This window comes from Corvus kubaryi, unplaced genomic scaffold (assembly GCF_017639235.1).
Source record: "Corvus kubaryi isolate FWS band 111438036 unplaced genomic scaffold, C.kubaryi_AGA036_p1.0 37302, whole genome shotgun sequence".
NCBI lineage: Eukaryota > Metazoa > Chordata > Aves > Passeriformes > Corvidae > Corvus > Corvus kubaryi.
The window spans coordinates 396,869-424,025 of NW_024581095.1; the positions used below are offsets into that span (position 1 = coordinate 396,869).

The 27,157-nt window shown below is 39.5% G+C and overlaps 1 protein-coding gene across 1 annotated transcript in view; it reads right to left on the reverse strand.

Moving 5' to 3' along the window:
- Positions 1 to 27,157, reverse strand: part of CAMK4 (calcium/calmodulin dependent protein kinase IV) — a 140,479-nt gene that overhangs the window by 31,413 nt on the left and 81,909 nt on the right. Inside the window, exon 5 of the mRNA XM_042028029.1 lies at positions 18,255 to 18,327. Coding sequence (XP_041883963.1) covers positions 18,255 to 18,327 — 73 coding nt within the window. The remainder of the gene's footprint in view (positions 1 to 18,254; positions 18,328 to 27,157) is intronic.

The window sequence follows — 27,157 nt, forward strand, 5'->3', positions numbered from 1 at the left end:
ATGCTCAGGGTGAACTCTTGGAGTGATGCCATTTTTGCAACAGACAAATGCAGTCCTCAGATGCAGCAGCAGAGATACTGTCATGGAGAGAGGTGTTGCTGCACAAAACTCTGGTTTAGACCAGATGCCAAAACAGGCTGATGATGCTACCATATGTTGTAACATTTAACTTATATAGTGGGACTTTTCTGGACTGAAAAACAAGCAGGGAACTTTGGAGAACATGAGAATTCTCATTTTGCAAAAGAAGAATAATAAGTGAGATGCAATATTTTACATATATAAGGTGATACATGTAAAGATAAGGTCTATCTGAGTGATCAGGAGATTTTTTTAAATTTTCAATTATTTTACTTTGAGTATGGGTGCCTGAAATATTATATGGGACTGGAGTTTTCCCAGAACAGGTTGCAATCAGGTTCAGACCTCTGAATAAGAAATCCATTAAGCCTGAAGTCCATGTTCTTATGAGCAGAGATTAAACACACAGGCTTATTTAGCCTAACAATAGTTGTAGGCTGCAAGAGGAAACAAATGCTGTTTGTCAAGACAAGAATGGACACGATGGAAAGAAAACCCACAGCTGTTACCTAATCACTGAGATCAAAGGAGGTTTCCAACAGGAATGCAGTAGCAAAAAGCTGACTGGTCTCATGATCATGGCTCATCTCTCTGTGACAAGATATATCTATGATGGCAACACCACAAAACCTAGAACTTACAGATACAATGGAAACAAAAGGTTGAATTTCAGATTTGAGCATCCTTCCAAGGATCCAAAAGTGAGCATCCCTGTGAAGTCAGGGATGCTTTTTCCAAACTGTGGAGTCAACAAGACAAAATTTAATGTCTGTGTTTACTCCACTGGCTTCAGTGCAGCATTGATGATCACCATGGGTGGGGGATTTAATCACAGTAAAATCTGTACTTTTATGTAATGCATGCCTGTTTTTCAGTATAGGTATGTATTTTTTCCCCTGCTAAATCAGTGAACAAAACTTTGGGGCCTCAGCTGGTGCAGTCATCATTCAGCTTTTTTGAACTTGAAGAGATGAGAGTAACTGTGTTTAGACAAATATTATTATACAAAGTCACAACAGTTTCATACAAGCCAGTGTTGTTTCCAAACAAGGCAACAGAAACTATCAGGCACACCGTCAAACATATGATTTAGCAGGACTAGCTAAAAAATGTTATGAAAACTTACAAAAATGCCAACATTTTCCACCATTATAATTAATTTACTGCGCCTACCTCTCTGACAAATTTAACTATCTTAACTGTCACTGTGCTTAAGCTATCTCATCCCAGATTTTGGACGATTTTATCACAGAATTGTAACAGTATGCCTGTGAATTGTGAGCAAAAGCTGATATTTTCCACATAAAAAAAATTTCTACATAGCCTAGTGAGAGCAGGCAATGTTAAGTTACAGACTATCACATTACATGGATGACTGTATGCATATAAATGTACACTAGCACATGGTACAAGAATTAAACTAAACCAGACACATTTTCTTTAGAAGAGAGCAAGTGCATTTAACCTGTTACACTCTGGTGCAAAATTAAGAATGTGCATTTCAGTAACATCACTTCCATGTGGAGCTGTGCATTTGTCCCTGGTGCTGCACATCAATCCCTACTAAACTTGAGGGATAATGTCCTTGACCAGGATTTTAAGGCCAGGATTTACTTTTGGTGAGCTGTGACCATCCTGGAAGGAGGCAGCAGGCAGCTGGCTGTCCCACACATGGCTGGGGCAGGCAGAGTTATGAAAGCAAAGGGAAAGGTCATGCAATAACATAATACTGTGGCTGCCAGGAAAGTATTACATTATAGCTGCTTTCTGCTGGAATGCATCTTATAAAAAAAGAGTCTGAATTATTTCAGCTGAGGCTTTATTTGCTTTTATTTTTCTGGTAAAAGGGCATATAGGTTTGTAGTTCCCTATTCAGAGCATCTTCTTTCCCTTTGCCTAGCCTGCATGAAATCAAAAAGGATTAAATCTGGAGGTATGATTACTCACTGTGAACCAAATATGCAACAACGAGTTAATAAAATTCCTAGAAAAAGTGTAATATTTTTAGGAAAATACTTCCCAAAACTGAACTACTCTAAAACTCAGGACAGGACCTGTAATCTGTAGTCTAAAGGGCTTCAGTCTTTGGGACAGTTCTACCTGCTTCAGCCAAAGCCTAGCAGTGCACAACACCTGAGGCTACACATACCACATCTTAGAGACTGAATACACTTCTCTGTAGTGAACACTTAAATATGTGAATCTGTGACATCTCAGTCCTTTCCTCAAGACAAGCCACTTCTTTTCAAGAGAAATGCCAAAAAATCCTGAACCCTAAACACTAAAAATACAAATACTAAAAAGAGGCTTTCATTTTGGCAACCAAGAAAACTGTATTTTTGTAAATGGCTGCAGGCCACTATTTATTTTTTTCCAGCCACATCTGAAGGCACCATTTCCTTTGCTTTAAGAACACTTTCTTCTCAAGGCAAATCCTGGATAAAAAACTGCTGTTGCAATGGTGGCTGAAGGCAGAAATACACAGGTTTCTTTTCCTCTTTTCCATCAACCAACAAGGCACAACTGAGGTTCCAAGCAACCCTTCCTGCCCCAAGCTATGCAGCATGCATGGCTGCTGCTTCCAGTGCCTGGACCCTCCTTCTGGAGAAGCAAGCCCACCCCAGAGAGACCCAGAAGAGGGCAGTGGGATGCTGCAGAGCATCTGCTTGGTGACACCTCATTTTTGCAACAAGGGTGTGCACACCCTTTTTGTAGAGTGGTGTATTTTCCAGCCTCAGAAAGGATAACCCAGCATAACCTCAGCCTTTTTTGCCCAGATTTGATGCTGGGTTTATTCCAGTGTGTCCAGGTTACATCTCACAGCACACCCATTTTCCCTCTATCTATTTCTCTTTATGCTGAAATCAGGTGAAGCTTAATAAAAGCCAAACAAACAATGTTTTAAATATTTATTTCTAAAATTATATTTTAGTTCACTGCATTTATTTTACATGCAGAATGCTTTGGTCTGAGCAGACTTATCTGAAATACAGACAACAGCTATATGGCTAAATCACGTTAAAGAATTTTCCAAGTTAATTAAAACCTAAGTTCTTTACTTTCAAAGTAAGTGTTGATTTCTCAAGAAACAGAATAAGCCCACTGGTGCTATCAACAATATGTGTCGATAAGTTCATCTGCCTGTTAAACTGAACACACTACCTATTAGAATGAACACTCAACTATTGTTTGGTAGCAATGTTCCCCGGCTTAGGAATCCCCCCAAAATTAACACAAAATGCAGAGGAAACCCCACAAAGGCAGATTTATGACAGATCATAGGGATGAATGTCCACACCAAGCTCAAAGTGCCTTTCCAAATGGTTGAGATACAATGACACGTCTGAATGGAAATGCAATGGCACTCAGAAATTCCTTTCTGCCTAAGTGCAATGTCCATCACGTTTACTATTTTCTTTAAAGAAACAGACTCTTTAAAACTTCTGGGGCTTGAACTGGACACTTAAATGATTCTCATTAGTGAGGGTAGGGATTGGAACAAGACAATCTTTAGAGTCTGTTCCAACCTAAGCCATTCTATGAATCTAGAATGGGAAAATCAAAGCCTTTTCTTGCGGCTGAAGAATAACCATGGGTAGAGATAGGAGTTTCAGTGCTTGTAACACTCAAATTCCTGGTGCTTCTCTCCTGTCCCTGCAACAGGGATGGATACCAACTCTCCATTCAAAGCAATTATCACTAGGGCTAGAAGTCGACCAGGGATTGAACCTCCTGAAACTTAATAAAACCCCTGCAAATCAGTAAAAAAAGGCACAAATGTCTCACTTTACAAAACATAACCTTCTCCCTAAGTTAGGAAGGATGTACATTATATTTTCCAGGGACAGGTATTAAGAAAAGCACAGAGGATTTCAGAACTATCTCACCACATTCTCTGACATTCTGCACATTGGTAAATCATTATTTAGATGAACCACAGAAGGAATATCAGCTGCTCATTCTGGTAAGTTCCCATATGTCCATGTCATTACAGAAACAGCAAACCTTTAATCTAATTATCATGAAATGTTGTACATTTAAAATTACCTCCATTGCCAAATATCGCACAAATCTTGCTTGAATATTTCACTCTTTTGTATTTGAAATAAATCTTACCCATTTAGGTTTGAAATTCAGAGTGAATAAAATTTTTAGCAGATGAAGAAACTACAGCATGCCAGATGCTACAGCTTATTCTCAAATCCCATGTGAATAATTGCTGTACAAATCTAAATAACCTTAGGGGCTTATACCTGCATTGGAAGGGAAGGACAACAGGCATAAAGCTACATTCAGTTTTGTTTCAGCAGAAAACTTTGCATCCAGGGAGGGGCTCAGAGCTGGATTCTTGACCTCCCAACACTGTAGACATGTTTCTTTGCAACTCTCTACTGCTATGCTGGACATTGTGAGGAAGGGACTGGACATCTAAGAACTGGAGAGGATTTATGGCCTCCCATCCTTCATTCTTTTGCATTTATTGATCAATCTAAAGGTATGAATGCAGCTGAATTAATAGGATTACAGGAGGAATGACAGAGAAGGTCTCTGTGGTCTCTGACACTCCTCAAAGAGCAGTGAAGGATTCTATCTCCCTGTCCTGGAAGATAACCTCCTTCCCCATATGCAATTTAGAGCTCAGAATACTGACAAAATACAAACTACTTTTTCTAATCACAAAAAACTGGGCACTCCCCCTGAGCACTGCAATGGTAATAAACCAAGATCATGCTGCAGCAGGAGAACAAGAAACAGTCAAGAAGGCAGTGATGAACATGTCTGCAGTCCCTGCTGAAAGGCACACATGGCCTTCTGGATACCCAGTGCTTTTCATTCAACATTTTTGATGAGTAGGCTCTTGCGGGGTCTTAAGGGTCTCATATTTGAAGGGTTGTCAGGTTTTTTTCATCAATTCTGGCTGCAGATGAGAATTTTGATGGGGGCTGTGTCAGAGATCATTTTAGCTGGTCTTTAGGGAAGGTCTGTGATGAAGGGGTTTGTTCCTGTGGTAGCTGGTGGGAGGTCCAGCAGGGATGCCTAATGATCAGCCTTATTTGTCTCATGTCATTTCTTCTTATATGTCCAAAGCTGCATGAAAGGATTTCAGCCAAAGGCCCTTGCCAAGTGTACAACACATTGGACACAGCTCTGTAACAAAACTCAGCTCTCCACGGTAGATTGCTAGTGTTTGAAAACAAAAGCCCAGTGACTACCTCTTTTCTTTTGCTTAGCTGTGCCCTACCATATTAAAGAATTTAATTTTCTTTGCCTAGTATTGCAGTGGCTAAGCCCACTTTACACCCCCCAAGTTGCTCTAAAAGTGCTCTCTTCTTACAATACTGAGCTAGAAAGTTCTCCCTCTGTCTAGATCCTGCTGGTCACTGGCCCTCTCCCCCTCCTATCCCTTTTCCCATTGGCCCCTGTTATGCCATTCAACCTTGCCTCTGCCCCCTAGCCCTCAGACCATTGGTTTTGGATGCTCTGCCTGCCTTTGGCAGTTTTCAGGATAAAACTGGCATGGGCTTTTGGTTTGGTGGTTCTTTCTTGCCTCTATTCCCTTCGGGTGTGTTGCCATTAAATGCCTCAGAATTGCATGCAGAGAACTCCTCTCACCTCTCTGCCTCCGGTTCGTGCACAGACTGGGTGTGTGAGCCGGCTGTTCACGACCACCTGTGAAGGTGAGGTTGTGTGCACATGTAGGTGCCAGGAGAGTGCCGCCTGAGCGGTCCATGAGGGACCCAGCAGGGACAAATGCGGCATCGATCCACCAAAGCCCTCACTTCTTTAGCCTAGATCAAAGACGTCAGCTCTGTGATTTTAAGCATATCAGTCAAGTTGAAGACTGACAGAAAACTATGAACTGGTCCATGACTTTTCACTATTTAGATACATTGGTCTGTATTTCATGCAGAAAGCAAACAATTCTAAGAAATTATAAAGAAACAATAAAGAGAAAAGGTCACGGAAAATAAAGTCCAGGAAGAACAGTAAGTAAAATAGTAATATAGTAAGGGATGAATAATTTACTTTCAAAGAGCTGTATGCCCATTCTGTGTAACATCGTATTGAGTACACCAAACCTGAAGGGTGACAGCATTTCATGAACCTTTGCTTTTATACATTAGAGGCCTTCTGGGAAAGACAGCATTATCTGAGTTACAGATCTAAATCCAGCCATCACTGGCATTTGGGTTTTTGAGGAAGCTGGCACAGGCAGGAGCATGGGGAGCTGTGCAGCCCAAGGCTATGTCTTGCACATCTATGTGGCGGTGGGAACATAGGAGCAAAGGCCACCCTTCCAATGCCAGGCTGTTGCCCATCACCTCCAAAGCCTGAGGTGTGATGTGAGCCACAGAGCACAGGTGCACCATGGAACAGTCCCAATGTGTGATCTGAACTCAGATTACTGGGTTACCTGCAACAGACCTCAAAAAGACCTGCAAAAGAGACACGTTGTGCTGGCTATTTCAATTTCTATTTACCAACCAGTCCCCTTGCAGCAATGTTAACCCAACTATATCACTCTTCCACTTATTTTATCTGATAGTTTGGAAAGCACCCTTATCATGTTATTTAAACATTTCTTCCTTATGACTAAAACAGAACTATTGAAATCTTTCGTGCATTCCTGAAACACGTGCTCAAGGATCTGCTCAGGCATAACTGCTTCCGTCTGCTTCCTTAGGATTAGCAGAGAAGGGGAAAATGCAGCAAGTCTGGAAAGGAAGAAGGTCTGTACCTGAGTAATCAGGGGATCCTTCACAGACCCCTACTTTGTAGTTAAGCTTAGGAAAGTGGTCGCTGGAACACCTCCACTGATAACACTAGTGACAACCCAACACAGGAGCTATCCTTCAGTCTCACATGGAAACAATTGCAAAAGATATATGGCTGGAAATGGTCATTTTATATTCAAGTGACATACTGGATCTTATCCTTGCTGCAAATTTCAGTGACAACACAGGTATTTAAAAGCAAAATATATCAGATTTTGTCTTTAAGTTGGTTTCTCTACATGTTACCAGATTTGTCTTCACACTATCTGATTAGAGAATTCAAAGCTTACTAGAAACTGAAACTTTTAATTTTATTTGTGGCTTTATTAACTTGTCTTTTGGCTGGTTTGCCCTTCTAGACAACCATGCATTCAAAATTACTGCAAGGAGTTATGCTTTCTCAGAAAACCAGTTGAATCCTTCAAAATAGTGAGATAATCTCTGATTTGTTAGGAGTATTTTGTCTGAAACTTTGTAGTTCCTATAAAAAACCCCTGGCTTAGGTTCATCTGTTTGATTTACCAATGGGCATGTGAACAGCAGAACACTTGATTTACAAAATAAATATAGCGAATCTGGGTGTAGAGTAAATGGCACTGCTTTGCTGCCCTATTTGGAGAATGGGAGTTGTGGAAAGCACCTGGCATGAAGGGGAACCCTCAGTCCCTGCACAGGAGGCAAAGATGCTGGCAGACCCTGGCCCATGCACATCTGTAACAGCATCTGCACTGGCAGGAGCAGGGCAGGAACCTCCCTCTGCTCCTGCACATGGTGGTGGGAGCCCTGTAAACCTGAAGAAGAAGCAGCCACTGAGAGGTGGAAGACGCTCTCTGAGGTGAAGAAGGTGTCTTTGCACCAAGCAGCTGTCAGTTCTCACCAGGCACAGAGCTGAGATATCTGTAGTACCTTGTCTTCCTGCAGCAGTGAACCAGCACTTGCCTGCTTGTTGATCCTCCCTACTCTGGATTTCCAATGAGAAACAAAATCAGAGGGAGGGTCTCAGAAGCAAAACCTAGGATTGAGATGAAAAAAATACGGGAGGTAAAACCGGATTGCACAGATCTCCTCTTGAGGACATCTGCTGCATTATTTTTGTCTTCCACCCTTTCTTTCTTTAGGAAGAAGATGTAAGGAGTCAGTCTTCTCCCTCCAACTAATAATTTTTTATACTATTGAATAACTTCAAATACATTTTACAAGAAACTAACATGTAACCAACCATCTCTCTCAGTAGGTGGAACAAATCAGGCAGCCAGCAGAAGAGATCTTTTTAGTCCCATCATCAAGGAAAATGCTACAAGACAAGATACTTGATCCATATATATCTGAATGCTCATGTGGTGCTCAAACTAAAGACACTTTAATGAAGCACCCTCTCAGGACTCAGGAAGAAAGAACTCTTATTTATGAGAGACATGGAGTTGTCAAGTTTCTCTTTTTTGAGTTTGTTCAATTATTCATCCTTCCAGACAGCCACAAGTGCAAACTTATTCCAGGGCAGTTGTAACTGCACAGAAAACCATGCTGACTTTTTTGTTGGCAACAATGTTCCATACCACATATTATCAAATCTTTATGGAGTTTTAGATTAAATCTTGATTTTTAAATGAAGGGCATAATTTTAACAGATTTTATTACGTGCTTTTCCAAGTTTCTTATAAAAAAAATGCATCAATGTGTTACACAGAAAGATATAAGAACCCCAGTGAAGCAGGCACAGTCAGATGCAAGGAAAAGGACCAATTTGCAACCCTGTAATTTATTATACCTAGCTCTACAGTTGTTAGGTTTTGCTCACTAAAATATAATTCAGAATTGTCATATTTTATTACCATAAAGTGTGGTAATAATTACAAAGTATGGTAATATGTTATAGACAGGAAACCACAATGGTAAAATGAAGTAATTTTAAAACACATTAAATAGAAGGTTCATATGTTTACTTCCTGACAGACAGCATGCTGAATTTCTGCTATTGCTGCTTATCAGATGGACTCAGCTGAGCAGAGTATTTGGAAAAGCACATTTCAATAATGAAATATACTGTTTGTTTACACTCCAGATGTTGCCTATCCTTACTATTGCACAAGAACTTGTGGCAGAAAATACAACAAAATCCTCCCATCCAGCACTGTTCACCAAACAGTCAAATTTGTCAGTGTCCAGAAATCGAACTACCATTCATGGTGCTTCATTCAGGCACCATCAAACACATCTCTTGAAGAAAGCCCTGATCACCAACTACCTGAACGAAGGAGACACCCTGTTTCTTATAAGTATCAGATCTCATTGTTTCTAGCTCATGAAGTAAAATGCACCACCATGCACTCGGATCTAATGAAGTGGTAAGTGTGGGGTGGTGCTGATTCCTGAAAACACTGGCTTCAATATTCACCTCTGCTAGGGTTTGGCTCTTCCAACACAGAAGTCTGTGTAAAGTTCAACTGAAAAGAAGGACTGCATGAAATTTAAAGTCTAGGCACTCCCTGGATTTTTTGATAGAAACAATAAAAGTGAAGGTAAAAGGCTTCATAAAGCATTCTACACGTGCCAGCAAAATAGTGTAACAACATCATGTAAACCAGTCACTCAGAGACATAAAAATCATCAGGAAAGAGTAAATGAAAACAGAGAAAACCAGGGTCATTGCGAGTTCAAACTATCCACAGTTGCTTACCTTTCAGAGGATCAGTTAGGAATCTTGAGAGATTAAACGAGGAGTCTTGATTCACTCATGCTATCCGGGCCACAGAAATAGAGCCACTGAACTGAAACAATGACTGATAAATTTTTACATTGCCTGTTTAAGAGGGATCAGTGCCAGTCAATCTTCATTTGTGACAACTCCTTGGCATGTCCGGAATCTCCCCCAAAGAGGGCAGAAATTCTCTTAGCATTTTTTTCAAATCATAGGCATGAGGGTCCTAATAAGTTTCCATACAACCTAATGAAAAAAATGCAGTTTTGCGAACAGTTGTCTCGCTAAGAGGCTGATATCTTAGTCAGTCTAGTACTATGAAATCTGAGATGCAAAATTGCATAAGGCTATAATAATACTACTGAGTAATTTTTTGGCAGCTGTCCGTCATTTCACAGGTTCCCCTGTAATTTGCTACTGAAATCAATGTGTCTTTATTCCTTACCATCATTAACTGATGCATGAACAGGAAGACACAAGGAGACAAGACTGCCCTTGCCTGTCCTACAAGCACAGTTGGCTTAGGAAACAGAAAAACACAGTCCTGGAGGGCTGGATAAAAGGATTTCCTTAGGCTTCAGTAAATCTTTTTGGGGATAAAGCAGTGACTTCTACAAAGGTGCTTTTGTTCTGTGCCAGTTCCTTGGGTAAGCAATTTTCTGCCTGGTAGCCTACTGCAGGCACCAGGGGATGGGGGAAGGCTTATACACAGATGTTTTCAGGCCTTTCTCACTACACAGGATTCTGTAAAATTCATTAAAACTCTACATTTTTTCAAACCTCAGAGAGGTTTTAGGGAATTTAATGTAACATTTAACCAGATGGCTTTCAGTCCTTAGTGAAATACTGTAATATGTGTCCACACCACTATAACTTTATCAAGATGAAGGGCAGCAGTTACTGGTGGCACTCCTGCAGTGCCAGTTAACAATTCTCCTCTATCTTTTCATGCACAGCTGGGTGGTTTTCTGCTTTGGTATTTTTCTCTAGGGCAATTACTGATACCTCCTCAGTTCTCATCAATTCTTCTTGACTCTTTATGTAGGATCCAGCTGCTAATTTTTACTGTTTCTACACAATATGTGAGGATCTCAGGATGCTTTAGGAGCTTCTCCAGCTCAGAAGCCTTCAGAGCCCTGCCAGGCTCATACAGCAACACGTACTTTTTGGAGATGCAGAGTGTACAGTGTATCCCCTAGGTACTTGGATGCCCTATACCTGCATTCCAGTTTGCAAAATACATGCAATAAAAATTATTTTAATAAAAGGACTATTAGCAGTGTAAGGTCTGAGACAAATGTAGTCTTCTTCCTTTTCTTGTGCTTATTAATTGCTAACAATGTGCTGGGTAACGTACAGAAGAGCAATGTGTGGCTGTCTAAAGACAAGACTCAGATTCTCACAGAGCTTCTTTCCTGTGCTATTCCCCCTCTAAAGAAGACATCCAGGCCATCATCAAACAATGCCTCAAGAATCAGTGAATCAGGCAGATAGACCCAGCCTTTGGACGGGGTCAGCACTCTCTTCACACAATATTTTCAACAATCTGTCTTATAAATGAAGGTGCAGGTAAATCTTCCATCTCCCTGAGATGAATTGGGAAAAGGTCAAATCCTTGAGTCCCCAGTCAGTTCTCAGACAACAATTTCCCTGCAAATGTCAGTCTCTTGGACTAAGTAGCAGCTACTGACTCAAACACAGCTTCATTTGGCATTGTATTTGTGGTGTGCTGAGAGTTAAAACAAGTGCTAATTAGTCACTTTCATTGTTATTTCCAAATACTTTCCAAAATTAATACTGTAGTGACGTGTTTCCAAAACAAGAGAAGGACAGCTTACTAAGATGAAAGCATAATATAAAACAGTAACAATTAGGCAAATATGACCCTGACTTTTTGCTGCACTGGACATTAACTGTAATACAGTAAATCTGCTCACTCCATTTCCTCTATTAGTGATAATAGCAAATACAATACCCTCATTTCCTCATTGCTGATGGTAGCATTGCTGGGCTCCTTTGACTGTAACTCTTCTTCAGTAGGTGCGCTGCAAAAGGAACTTTGTACTCAGCTGAAAACAGATCTCAAAAAATGTTTTTGATAAAATAATTCTGAATCAAGGTGCTAATAAATCAAGTTAGTGTGATAATAGGTCCCAGTCTGTTACCCTCCTCACAATTTAAGTACATTGATAACAAGAAAAAAATAGTTTAAAATCTGTTTGCAACAAAAAAGAAAAGCAATCAAATATAAGCTTGCAAAATTATGAACCTACTCATTAAAAATGCCTTCACCCTCTAAGCAGATTATCCTGTGTATGGGACCATTATTGAACATTGCTTCAGAAACAGCACATTTGAAACAGAAATGCATTTCTCTCCCAGGCAGTGGCAGCACTTCAATAGGTTTCTTACATAACTTGACAGTTTACCTACATGCTTATTTGTTCTTAACAGCAGTGTGACAGAGCAGTGTCCCAGGGCACTGATGAAGCCCCTGTTAAAATGTTGTCACCAAATGGAAGAAGAGGCCAAGAAAATTTCCCAGCTTCCATGGAGTCATCTCTGTACATGATGTGTTAAACCACCCTTCTCCAAAAGGATTCACCTTCAAGCCTCACAAACAAATCTTGAAGAAAGAAACATTTTGTGCCCAGACTAGATCAAACAGAAATTATTTTTTATTTAATAAAAATCCAACAAGAATGCCTTAGGATGGACGGATGTTGTTATTTCTTACTACAAGTCCTTAAGTTGTATGCCACGCCTATGGCAATGCTCCCAGTTCAGGGAAGAATGAATGTAATTGACCTGGAAAACACATCCTGATATCAGTCCAACCATCAGTCCTTGCCTGCCTTCACTGCAATTACAAGATACAATGCAAGCAAACAATAGATTCTCCCCTATTTTCATTCCTCCTCTATGTCTGACACTCTGCCTTGATATACAGGATTTATTGTGCTTACGAGGCATGTTTTATTATGGAAGTCCTTTTTAGAAATATTGCTAGAACCTCTTTATTCTGCAGTCTAATAGGACCACTATTAAAGTAGTGTTTATGCTATTTAAACAGGCTATGAGCCTGTGTGTTAGAATGGGAATGGCAAAGTGGACCATACTGTCAGGGAATACAGTACAACATCATAATCCTTAGCAAATTCCTTCTTTACAGTATCAAACATTGGTCCTCTTAGTAACAGTCACACAGTTAAAGCACACACTGAATCCAGCCTAAACCTGCAAGCTTCTGAAATTCCGCTTTCAAGCAAACAGAAGAATTTTACATTTCCCCTTCCTTCCCCATCAGAAAAGCAGGGGTTAGACCTGCTTTCTGATCTGTTAGATCAGAACACCAGCTCTTTCTTAACTTCATCCTTATGGATAACAACACTTATGCCAGGAACAGACTCAGAAAGCCACTCTCTACTGCCAGAGGGAGGATGGAAAACACTCAGGATTCATCAGTGAATGGGGAGAAATCTGAAGGTTCAAATGCCTCTTCTGCTGAAATGAGAATCCTTTGCAAAATCTTCTAAAGAGATGAAGTGAATAGTTCTTCAATATCTTCAATCAAGCATAGGATTCTTCTTCCTACAAGGAGTATTCCCAAATTTTGCTACTATTTTAGACAAGTCTTTATCCTCAGTTGTAATACCTAGGCAGCCCTGCCAGTCTCTTCTGTGAATTTTAACTTCATTTTCTACAGAACTGAGCTCCAGGTTTCTTCCCAATTCTTATCCTTTTTTATGGCATGCCTTTTTAGCCCTTGCTAAGTATGTATTGATAATGTAACATGTTTGCCTTGCTCAGAATTTCAGAAGCCTGCGACAAATACACCTCAATTAATTTTACCTTGTACCTGGTGGCTAAAACTAAAATCCATTTGTTGTCTCTATCTCCAGAAAGAACTAAGTCAATGACTGTATAGAAAAAAGGAAAGGAGGGTGAGGCAGAGGAATAGAAACTCCTGCAATTAAAGGAGGCTTTGATTTACAACCCTGGAAGAGACTAGTTAATTGACAGAGATTTATAGACTTTAAGCAAAAGGATTACAAGCTTGTATTCTTAGAAGTAAAATTGTACACTGGGTGTTTTGGTGAAGGGTTTTAAAATATAATAGTGTGGTTTTATATAGTTTAAGTTAAGAATGTAGATGGTATAATAGAGACGTCTGTGGGTACATGACATGAGCAGTTATTGGTGAAGACATAGCTGCATTGCAGTGAGAAGTGCCACAGGTGATAGGTCATTAATCTAAAACAAAGTGTCATTTTAAGTATCTATTGGATTAGAAAGTTATAAATTACGATGTAACCCTAAATCTTGTGACTAGTCGCCATTACTCGGAGGTGCTGTAAAATCTCACGCCTCGACTGATGCGTTTGTTATTTTAAACAATAAATTCGTGTAATTGCATAGTCCCATCCCTGAAAGTTATTTTCCTCCGACACGTGAACGTGCGGAAATTTGACAGAAACCTCTGCATAATCTCTATCTCTTGTACAGTTTTCTTTGAATGCCAAAACCCCCAAATATCTAAATCAATACGCTTGAGTCTCATCCTGTCTTTAGATTACCTCATTTGGCCTAAACTCTAATTGTCAGACACACTAATGCCTCAGAGTTTGTAAAATGCACCTGCAAGCTGCATGTTCATAGTACCTACATCTTGCCTGCTAGCATACAGTTCATTATTGGACAGATCAAAATTCTCTGAAATGAATAGAAACCTTTAATCTAGATTTTCTCTCTCAAACCTGCAAGTTACTTAAGTGCCCTCAGGCTTTGCCATCATCCTGAGAGTTCAGCATGCTCCCAGTGAATTTAAGATGACAAGGAACTGAACAGAGGTTCAGATCTATAATGAAGCTTGAAGAGGTTGAAAATTTAAATTAAAAAATAGAAACGGAGGGAGTCCCACATATAACTTCAGGAAAATGTTCCTATCTAGACAAGATAATGGGCAGTCTAAGAAAACAAATTATTGTAAAACTTGGTGGGAAATTAATTTAGAGACGTACGGATGAGTTGAAAACTACATATAGTAGCTATGCTAGTAAATACCCTAAATACAAAAACTAAACTGCTATACAAAATTTCAAATTTAAATATATTGAAAAGAGTAATTTAATCCCTAAGCAGAAAGTTATCCCTTTGACACTAATGCAGAGTAGGTAAGAAGGAAGAGCATTTATTTTTAGTGATAAATGTAAGATTTTGAAAGTACACATTAAAAAAAAACCAAAACAAAACGGTGTGTACTGGTTTAGCCAAATTTAGAAATACATCCTCTGAGACAAGGCAGGTCACCACCCCTCCCCCACCAGGTTCGGGAAAAAATAAATTTTCCTCGAAGGAAAGTGAAAGAGATAAAAACTATTTATTTAACATACACATGGGAAAAGGAAAATAATGCTAAATAATAAAATCTCTCGCTGTGGAGAAAAAACCTGGGAAAGCGTGAGAGTCCTCCCTTTGGTCTCCTCGGAGCTGGGGCTTGGCCCAGGGCCAGGCCCTCTGTGCCCGGTGGAAAGTCCTCCCGATGTGCTCTGATATTGAAGCAGTCCAGTAGGAAAGGGAGAAAATCCGAAATTCCAGGGAAGGAAAAAAAAGTTCAACTCTCAGCCTCTCTCTGGAGAAAAAGAAACTGAAACCACTGGCCAAAAGCTGACTGGAAAGCAGCAAGCTGGGTGCTTCCTCGCTCCCCTGCCGCAGCTGGAAAAAAAGTCGCTCTCTCTGTGTGACCTTGAACAAGCTGCAAACTGCTTTGAAAAAGTTTTGCTCAGCTTTTCCTTCCCCCTCTCAGGCTCAGTTTAGAGGCATAAAAAGGCACAAAAATTAATTTCTGGGCATAGGGCAGCCATATGGGATACACATCATAAGGTCACCCCAAGACACAGTGTAATTTTATGAAGTTTGACCAGCTAAAAAATAGACATCTCTTAAAGAAATGTGCAATATTCTTTTTGTGACCAATCTTTCGAGGACTACTTGGATACCAAAACAGCAATAACTCATTCTGCAAGATACCCAGTGAAGATCTGGGCTCAGGATATCTGCGTGCAGAAATACATTCATTACCAAAAAAAAAAAGAAAAACTGCTACTAGAATAAGCACGCAAGAAGACCACACTGCATGCAACTCATTTTATGAGAGAAATTACAATGGTATGCCAAGTGCCCTCAAATACCTCCTCTTTAGGAATGAAACTTTAGGAATGAAAAGATTCCATCTCATCTCCCTGTGTTGAGATGTCAGGTAGCAAAAAACCTCCCCACCTGCTCTGAACAGCACAGCAGAAGAGCTAAAGGGATGAACACTGGTTTGACCTAGTTTTGTACAAGCCTTTTATCTTATGAATGGAGCTATCTCCCAGCTTGAAGAACAATGAAAGAATAATGGCAAAGGCAAAAATGCAGAAGAGAGAAAAAAATGTAATTTGTTCCCACTAAGGGCAAATACAGACACCATCTGGGAACACCAGATCAGATGTAAACAGCAGAAAGGAAACTCATGAAAAAAGGCAAAATTAATGTGGAGTACTGCTTTTGTTATTTTCTCTGATCTTGGGATGACAGATGTCTGATATATTCATGATGGTTTGTGACATGAAGATTCAGATTAATTTTCTGTGTGCTACTCTGGTTGCTTGATTAATTCTTGGTAGGCCAGTTAGAGCTGGGCTTACAGGTATTCAGGTATTACAGAAAACAGACAGACCTAGAAGCTTTATGGATTAGTCCATTATTTAGTCCATTTGCTTTAACAATTTCAAAAGGAATTGAACAAAAAATGCTTATGTGCTTTTAAAATTCCATTCTACACTTCTCATTAAATTCTTTAGACGTGTCTCATAAAAACAGTTTCTGTATGAAGACCTAATACCTCCTCATGTTAATGATCCACTGCAAGGACAAATCCATGACTAGAGCAACAGTCCTGAACAGGGGACTTATAAAATATTTAGTTCAAGGGAGGTCAGCAAAAGGATGGCTGGATGCTGTTTTTTCAAAGAACAATTTATAAAAATTGCATAGGTCAAAAAGCCTATGTATTGTCAGAAAAGTATTCACTGGCATTGCCTATTGTACAAATTGTACAAATACTTGGTTTTAGGAATGATCTATGGACACATTTCCTTTTATTTTCAAAAGATTATGCTGTTGCAGCAGCATTTTCCAGTTTCTAACAATAACTCCTCTCCCGCTCACAAACACCATTCTGTCAAGTTCATAGCCCCGATCTATCAGAGTACTTCAGCTGGGCTGCAAGATCCCAAGCTGGTAACTGCTACTTCCACAGCTTTTCCAGCCTTGGCTTAGATATTCAGTGTCAGCTGTAAGAGCAGAAGTCGGTACAGTTCATCCTAATTAGGGATCTAGTACAGGGAACCATAAAAATCCTAATTATTGCTTATATTAAAATTAGTTTTTCAGTTTTCATACATCACTGTTCCATTAATTTCAGCCAAGCTATTACAACTCATAGAAGGTGAAGATTTTTCTCTAGTTTCTGGTTTTAAAATAAAGAGCTTAAACACCTTCTGAAACATGTTTCAGCAAAAGTAAATCATCATTTTTTGTAAAAGACTGTTAAATAACATAGAGCCATCTTAACTGGGACACTTCAATTGCAAGAAAAAGTTAGTCATAAAATAATAATCTGAGCCAATTTTAAAAGTTTATACAAACGCATTATGATGTGCTACAAAATACATAATTTAAATTTCTTTGGATGAGATTGATACAGTAGACATCAGATCATTCAGAAAGGACCATGAAGTGAACATGCGTGGTCTTGCAGTATAGTGCAGTTAGTGGAGTAAACACCAGTTCTCACATCTTTTTTTAGTGTGGACAGGCTCACAAATAATACTAAACCATGATTTATAGAGACTTTTCACACTGAGGTATTTTGTTACCATCCCAGGTATATGCCCAGATCGGTCTGTTCCTTCTGATTAACAGAATTACTGCTGTAACCAGTAATCTCTTCTTCTCTAGACACCTTCCACAGATGTCAGTCATAACCACCAGTCCTTTCCTGAGGACAGCTCCTTTGACACTGAATCTCTCTGGATGGCCTGTACATAACCTGCCTCACCACTAACATCCTTCCAATGAGCCCTGCGGGCTGACCTCTCTTTTTTCTTGTCCAACATGTCCTCTCTCTTCTGTACTGGAAGTGAACAGTGCCAACACATACACTGAACATTGGACAAATTAATTTCTTTAGTGTTTCCCTAGTATCTGATTGCTGGTTTGGAGAACATCTGGTGTGAAATTAGATGGAAGAGTTACAGGTGACTAAGAAGCACAGGAAATGCACAGAAATACTGTATGTAGACACTAGAAGCCTTCCTCAATAATCTGTATAACTTTGTCTAAGTAACAGGATGTGAAATTTTTGTATAAAAAATTCCAATGTTTGAAAAGCACAAAACATATAGAGGAAGAAGTTATATTAGAAACTGCACAACCTACTGGCAGCAATTATTATTCTGCTCTCTCTCAATAGTACTGTCATTCTGATTGAAGTGCAATTCTCCAAAGTGCCACTCATTACCTTAAAAAATACCAATATGGAATTAATTGTAGGAGGAAACTTGTGCACACTGCCTCTTTCAAACACAAGTATTTACTGAGCCACCACGGATTAAAGATCAGGTGCTGAACATGAGATACCAGATAATACTCACAGCAACTGCCTCCAGGATTTGTTTGACCGCATCAGCAGCATCTCGTTCACTGTAATATCCCTTTTCCACAATCCTGCAGAAAAAATAAACAATTAAGCCTTAAGGTGAATAAACAGTGAAGGTAGATGCTTCTTTTCAAAAATGAGATAGCAAGAAATCGAATTTAAATATGACAGTGGATTGTTCCCAAGAGACTAGAAAACAACCCTTTTGCAATTTAAGTTACCTTTGATTCCCAGTTAAATGAAAGACAGGAGGTAAAATATCATCTGGATAAGATGCTCATACTATATGTACACATTCAGTTCAAAGTTTTTGGAACTTTCTGACAGTCAAGGAATCTGAATTACTGAAAGATAAAACTACTCAACATTTAGGAACTGATTTCTCACTTTTATACTTAACTTAAGCCCCCCCTCCCCAGTTAGTTAGTTAATTGGTTAGTTAGTTAGATAGTTATAAAAAAACAGCACTATGCTATGCACACACAGGTCTGAATTGTTCAAGAGAAAAGGTTGGCGTAAAAATTTACTAGCTTCAAATTATCCCTCGAGTGTGATGGGCTGAATAACTGTCTTTTTCCCCCATTATCATGGTGTCCCACAGTGGTAGGGAGGAGAAGAGAGATCCAGCAGGCAGGCATTGCGCAGCAAGATTGATTTATTAATTATTTTACAATTCTTTTATAGACTTTTTTCTTCATAGTCTAATTGGACAAAGGATCAGCCACCCCTTGGGGTGATTGGCTAAAATCCTAAAACATCCATTGTCAAAATATTTTCCTACTGTACCATAAACAAAGGTTTGCAAGGTCGCAGGTGTTCATAGTTTATAGAACTCTGCTAATATCTTCTGCGAGAGAGAAAAGTATCTCACGGGACTGGGAAGAAGCAAGAAAAATTCTTGCTAGCAGCAATATTTGTATCCATACCCCATCAGTAGAAAACTGGGGATGCTGTATGCAGAGAAACACACTTTTATTACAACTAAAGCCACTTTTTTCTTTCAGAAAAGCTACTTTTTCTTACAGAGTCAGCAGTAGACGCAGATTTGCACAATGACATACAAGCAGTTAATAAAAGAAGGATCTATCTATTAAGATATCCTAACACTCCATTTAAGACACTCAACAATCTTTTTACTAATGCTTTTAACTGAGCACAGTATTTGTGAGCTACAATAACTCTCCCTCAGGGAGTTACCTGAAAGGTCAGACTTCTGATCTGAAGTCTTGATATTTTTACCGTATTAATTCTTCAAAGCCTAAAAAAACATAGATAGATGTTGTCTAGAAACAGAACCTGTGGTGCCTATGAGACGTTTTATAAAATTATGTTCTGCAAGCAGACAAGCCAGTTTTATGAAACAATATCCTAAAATCCTCATGAAGCAGCACAGCAAGGAACCTTTAATGTCTGGAGTCACTGAAAAGACCTTCTGCCCCAAGATCCATAAAAAGGCTCTGATGATGGCAGGAAAGCTATCCTTCTTTCTCCCCACCGCTCCTGCTTTGCAGTAAGTTTTTATCACTTCCTTTTACTGAAATAACAGATTCCTGTTGAGTTACAACCAGTGCAGCTCGTCACAGCTTCACAAAACTGACAGGAAAGGTGTTGACTGACCTACACAGGAAAAGCATTACTTTATGCTCATTAGAGGATCAAGTGATTAGAGGTAAGAAACAATGCAAGGATAGTACTCCACCACAAACGAGGCAACGAGCATGGCACTGTGGAAAGCAGTCTACACAGGTATGTTCCCAATCAGCCACAATTACTTTACCTTTACACAGTTCACAGAGAACTGAGTCTATTCAAGTGGCATCAGTAACAGCAAATAATCCCTTTCAAGCAGATCTTCTATTTCACCATGATTTCTTTGCTTCATAATTGCTTGGGATTATTTCTAGAAGCTGGTTTGATTTGGATTCTTTGGTTTTTTTGGCAACCCTTTAGCTGTCATGCCGTATGCACTGCTTAAATACCTTTGCTTTTTTTGTGCCTTCACCCTTCCCCTGTTTTGATCATCTGTTTACACCATTAGGGAGAGCTTTACTAGAACTTATCACCATAAGGGGAAAAGGAAGCAAAGCTCATTGAGATGTTGTATTAGGCTTTTACCCTGAAGTATAGGAAAGGGGTTACAAAAACCCACAAATTACACAATAAAATGCTACATTATGCTTGAAGGCTAGATTACTCCTTAGACATTTCAGGCTGAATTATCCTCTTCTGTTAGATTACATTTTGAGACCTGAGCCCCAGTGATGCTATTGCTTAGTCTTCATTCCCCCAAATATACTGGCTTTGCTTCCTCTTACTTTTTAATTAAAATGAAATTTTTAGTCTCAGCCAGATGTACCTGTCTGTAGCATCCACCCTGCCCCATGCACTGAGTCTACAAGGTGCAGGATAAACCTGTGCACCTGACCTCAGAAATGCATGAGGCAGGTTCTAAGGCTTTGAACAGTGTTTAGAATACCCTGATTTTCCAAAACATCTCAGACTAAGATCAGAGAAATACGAAGCAATGCAGTTACAATTCAATTTGCATTTCTCCCTTAATCCAAAAACTTTGTCTTTTTATGGTGTGGTAACTCAGTCTTTGTTCTATCTTTTTCAAATACATAAACCAGGGGAATGAAAAAAAAAAATCCCTTAAATGCATTCTGCTTCTTCGTATTTTCCTCCACTCACCAAAAACAAAAAAAAAGAGGAGCTTCCTGCAAATGCCCAGCCAGTGCAGAAAAACCCCTCTATTTTTGTGACCACTGGAAACAAGGGAAAAATCAGAGATGCTCAAGACTGCCCTCTTGACCTCGAGATGAGTCCACACTAACTTACACAATATATGCTGGTAAGGATAGCATGCTGCTCTCATTATTTATATTAAACACATAGCAGAAGAAACACACAGACCTTGTAGATGAAGCTTTGTAATTTACACTTTACAATAAATAAATGTAATGAACTGTGGACCCATATTTCTGGAGAGCAATTAAAAACAGCTGTAGAAATATTGTGCAATGCAGTGGACCCATCTGCTAATGCCACATGTGAATAACATGCACTGGCAAGCCAATTACAGCTTATGTCACATGCAGTTAACTTTCCAGTTTTCCAGAAGTCTAGAATTCAGACTTATTGAGAATAGGAAACTTACTCTTAATTAATAATAATCTAGCAAATAGAAAATGTAATCTTCTGACAGCAATAAATGAAAAAAAAATACATATCCCTTTATAAAGATGTACATTTATTTCTGAGGGTTCTCTGCTTTAGAACTAAAACCTGGCTATTAGGCAGTAGGGAGGAGTGTTGAAAGAGGATTATCCTGTAGTTCAGGTCACGAAGTAGTGCTGGGGGATCATTTGCATATTTTTTTTTTGCATCCTCCCTGCGATAGTTTACTTAAGACAAATGGTAGGTGAGCCAGCAACACTCCTACCTGAGACCAATGAGTCTTCTGTAAAAGGATTTCTCAAATTCAGCCTGCAGATTAACAATGACTCATTGCCCTTATTTGCTATAATAGGAAGGAAACCTGCAGAAATATCTTATTTCCCTATTATTGAAGCAAATCCCAACTATTTATACCTAGTTTACAAAATGATCTTTAACAAAACCATGGGTGAAGGAAGATTAAACCTTTGCTGAGAGGACAGAAAGATAGGAGCAGCAGCAATAAGGAACTAATTGAATACTCTCTTTGATGTGCAAATGAAAGAGCCAGGTAGGCCAAAAGAGTGCTAAAGAGAAAAACTATGAGGAAGACACTAGGGAATCCAGATCGTGCTTGAAGTCAAACCAGAAAAAAAAGCTTGGAAAAACACTAATTTTGGTTCTGCAAGCATCCAGGAAATTCAAGACACAAATTCAAAATGAAGACATTCTAGACCAAGCAAAAATGCAATGCCGATTTGTGTAGGATCAATTTTTCTTGATCGTGCACACACATTTATTGGAATATGCTGATCCAATTGTTTACACTTGTATATGGCAAGACACACATTTAGCAGAATGTCTGCTAGATGGACAGCAAGCCAGAGCTCTTCTAAAGCACCATCCGACTCAATCTTGTCTTTCCAGGAACATGTAATCATGTTTGAGATAAATCTGCCTCTTCCTATATAGAGGAGCTGGGAAATGCTTTCCCTACTCACTGCCCTCTCCCAGCGCCAGCAGAGATGAAGACGCCCTTTGGGAACAGCCCCAGTCCCACAGTGCTGAGACACACCTCTGCCTGCCTGCAGGGCGCAGGTACCCCGCAGAAATCTGTGTTATCATGCTCTCTCAGCTGCTGCTGATGCCCAGAGGTGGAAGAGCCTTGCCAGGTAATGGGGCTATAGCATATTTAGCAGTGAGCAAAACCACCCTTAGCATCACACTGCCCAGCAAGCCTGGGGAAATGGCATAATGTGTTTCTGGGGATGCATGCTCTCCTATAATTGAAATTTTGGCAGTTTCCATCATCAAACACATGTATGTGTTCAAGTGTTTCATAATTTGCAGTAATTCTTGCCAGATTCCAGCCAGCCTTTCCAGCATTTCTGTTTCTTGTGAGCACTGGAAGTTTTCTCTCAGTATAAATTCCTCAGTTTTGCAGACAGTTTTCAGAGCAGCCTCTCTACCATGGAATTGCAGCTCTTTGTATTTTGTTTGTAATGTTTCCATGATGTGCATCTTCATCAGAGTCTACATCTGCAGATGCATAAATTCTTACCAGCATTCACCAAACCCCCGCAGCCTACAGTGTAATTTGGGAGGACCATGTAAAAGATTTTACTCCTTTTGGGGCATTCTTCCTGGTATTATGCTTTAATTCACTGTAACTGTGTGAAGCCATGGAAAGCTATTTTCAAGTCCAGCAAGAGAAAGAGAGCTCACACAGCTGCAGCGGTATAAAAAGGAATCAAAACCATCCAGGAACCTGTTTTGAGCAAGGAGAGGACTCATCCAGTGCCAGAAGATGCTACACTGGGCTAGTCACTTATAGCAGACACCTCTTCGTGCAAGGCTGGCAGCAACTTAAATTCCAGTCAGCCCTTTCTGCTGTTGTTACAGTGAGAGCTCTCAGCTAAGAGTGAGGAAGGGTGAACATCCTTCCCCACTCCACAGAGCTACTCCAGGCCTCTCACTGCAGCAATGCCTGAAACTTTCAGTGGAGACCACTGATCCTGAGACCAAAGCCTCTTTTACTTTTCATTGCTATCAGAATACAGTACAATGAATATTCCTGCTTTTTAAAACTCCACATGTACTCACGACTCCTTCTGATCAAGAAAATTTGAAATCTCACCACTTTAACAAACCTGCTTTTTCCTCCCCCATGCTCTACATGCACTAATTCTCCTATTCTTAGCTTCTTCTTCTCTGCTTCCCTCCCACGTGGGTCACTCTACCCATCTTCCACTCTTGCCTGAAATGTGAGCAGGTAAAGTCTGTTGCTTTCCTGCCTTAATTCGTATTTGTAACTGCACTTAGTTTTATGCTAATTAATCTAAACAGTTACTCTAAAATTTGAAATATTTAGCAATCGTTTAATGTTGCTACTATAAATACTATTTCTCCACGATGTGGAGTCAGTAGCATTTGAGTATTAGCTGAATTTAGAAACATATAGTATGGCTTGCAAAAGTCCTGCTAAATCAACTTGGCCATCTAAAATTATTACTTTATCAGTTCCCAACATTGTTTTGCTTTCTTTAAGCACTGTCTGTGTTTGCTTTGCAGACCATCCTTTATAACTCTTGTGACATAAAAAAAGCCATCACTCTTTTTAGGGTCATTTCATTCTGCCTCTGGCTGGCTTTTACCCAAAGCCCTTGCACCATAACTTAGCTGTGGACTGTTTCATGCTACTTTATGCACAGTCTCAGGTGAGACACTGCCCAAGACACATACAAATCCTGTTCCAATGCAAGTATGTGCTAACAATTTTTAAAATTGTTTGGTTCTATATAATAAACGTTAATTTATCTAAAACACTTTGGTTGTCATGGAGATTTTTTTCTCAAACTGCTCTCTTAATTCTTATGCAAATTCTTGTATTCAATTAAAATGAAATTAGAAGATTTCTACAAGCTAAAGTGAGATGGAAAACTAGCAGAAAGAGGAAAAGAAAATGACATCTCTCTATTCAATAGCAAAATGGTTTCCACAAGGGACACTTTCTCAATGAATGATTCACAGATCTATTGGTTCATGTCTGTATTGAAGTGATTGCAATTCCTGGTTGCTCTGATGCATTTGTTTAGTTAAAAAAAAGGTTTCCCTCATAAATATGTATGCATTTTCCATACTACAGAACTGACGAATAATAAATATTTTTAAAAGTAGCTCTGATTCAGAATCTCCCTTATTTTGCAACCATTTTCATAGTCCAGAGCAGACTAGCTGTTATTGTCTCTAATGACTCAAACTGTCTGTCTGTGATCTGAAAAAAGATAATGGGAAATACTGACCTGGGTTTGCATCTGACTCCCTGTGAAACAAAGTAGAAGTTTTTCTTCAATACTGTGTTTAGAAATGAAGTTCAGCACTGCAGTCGTTCAGGAAAACTGTTTTCCCTCCATTGTTACTAAGCAAGAGGCACTTTTTGGTAAATGTGGCATGCACAAGAATTTAGAGAAAGATTACATATATCTTATAGCTCATACTAGGGTTTAACTTAACCTCCTTAACTTTCTACTTCCAATTCAGCCTTAGTATAGTACCCACAGAAATAGACAAGTTCATCTTTTGGGAGCTTGATTTCAGAAGACATTTTAAAAAATAATAGTCCTTGCTTCTAGAGGTTGTGAAGCCAGAGTGTCATGCACTGGCTGCTCAAGCGTCCCTCTCAAAAGTTTCTATGTGAATGACTGTGTGAGGCAGTGCAACACACTGAATTACTGAAGCATGTCACAACTCCAGCCTGCAGAGAGGGGGCAAAGAGAAGAATCAATGAAAGCTTGCAAAAGGCGCAGTGGCCTGGGGAGGGAAAAAGAGCAGCACTGAAGGCACCGATGAAGCTGCTCTGCCAACAACAGCTGAGGCTTTAACTGGATTTCTCTGTCTATCTAAGGGCTCCATGACACAGGAAAGATGTGGGAATGTGCAGGAAGTCCAATACACAGTAACTGACACATAGAAAACATAATGGGGGACAAAAGATTGCAGGGGCTGAGAAAATAGAGTCTTCCACAATCCTCCACTGCATGACAGTTTGCTTTAACGTTTGCTTTAACGAATAAAATAGTCACCTTCTCTCTACCTGCTGGGGACAAGGCAAACAAATACTGGCCAAATTTACAAAAAGAAAGTTTTTCCTAATATTGGCACTGAACCTAATTATCAGTCTGAAGAGTCACTGGAATAATTTGCACATAAGAAGACTACAGAGGTGTTTGAGAAACAAAAGCCAAAACTGTGGATGCCGAAGGATGGTGGAAAGATACTACCTGAGTTCAGGTGACCCACCTGCTCACTCCACCCCCTCCATGCCAAACCAGTGCAGTTCTAGCTGCCATGACATTTTAAACACGTTGGCCTGGCGCTCACTCTGGCACACCACCTACTTGCCAGCAAGAGTGAGCAATGGACCATCAAACGCTGGAACTGGGCACAGCTTGCATAACTCAGGTTGTCCTTATACTTCTCTATGTCACAATTCCCAGGAGTGTTCACATGATCATTATTCAGTTCAGGATTATTTCAGGTTCACCTCTTCCAGACCTTCTTTGGTGGCCTTGGCACCTCTTACAGTGCACAGGTCTGTGATGCATTCCTTACAACAGCGACTAAAGGTTAACATTGAACTGAGAAATACATTATGTAAAACATATTTACTTTTCAGGCTTTCATCAAAAAATCTCCTTAATTATCAACTAGCAAAAGCATTTCAGTGCTCTGAATATTTAGGGAAACTGCACTTCTTCCTAAAACCTTTTTACTTCACTTTACACTCTCTTCATAATGTACATAGCAAAAAAGCAATTAAACTCAAAATGTACAAAGCATGCACATCCTAAGTGACTTTATAATTTCAGGTGTTGAATCAAGGCACAGAAGACACATCATTAGCACTTGGGTCACTCAGGGACTTTCTGCATGTATATATATGTGTAGGGTACAGTCATATACGCTCTAGGTATATATACCTCAACAGCTGTCAAAACCTCTCTGTGTTTCAATAAGACAAGAAGTTAAAATTTGTTAATAATTAAGGAATTCAGCTACGCCTCAATCAACTTTCTATTTAATTTAACAGGTGTATCTCTCCTAATTTTTCTGGCATCCAGACTATGTACATCTATGTTACAAAATTGAGGCTGTGGTAGAAAACAGAGAATACATCTGTAAGAGGAGCTATAATCACAAGAACCTTCTGTACTAAAAATATCTAATAAACTAAAGAGCTTCACAGGCATTGATGTGCACAACTTACAAAAGGATTTCCCAGTTTCCAGAGTGATAGAAAATTAGGCGCAGACCACCAAAAAAAAAAGTATAAAGGCATTATTACAATTCTGTATGAGAATGAAATAGCAAATTACATTGAAAAGACTACAAATGAGCATTAATGCACATCTCTTTTTTCTGAAATTACTGGGTTTTATCATTACTGAAGTTAAATTCAAGTGAAACCAAATGAGCTACTAAGATATCAAGGAGCACTTTTATCAGAGCTTTGTGTTTTTACTTCCAGGCATAGTTGGTGTAGTCAAGTCACCAACCTCTTTTTATTTTTGCCAGTCCTGAGTGAGGGATCTGTGACATGGTCATATGAAGCAGGGAGTCCAAAGGACTTCTCTGACCCCTGTTCAGAAAACAGACTGCCATGACACAATGAGACCAGAGCACTGAAGGAAATAGAGGGTGCTATTCTGACATTAGTTCCTAAAAAAACTCCCACTTTAGTGA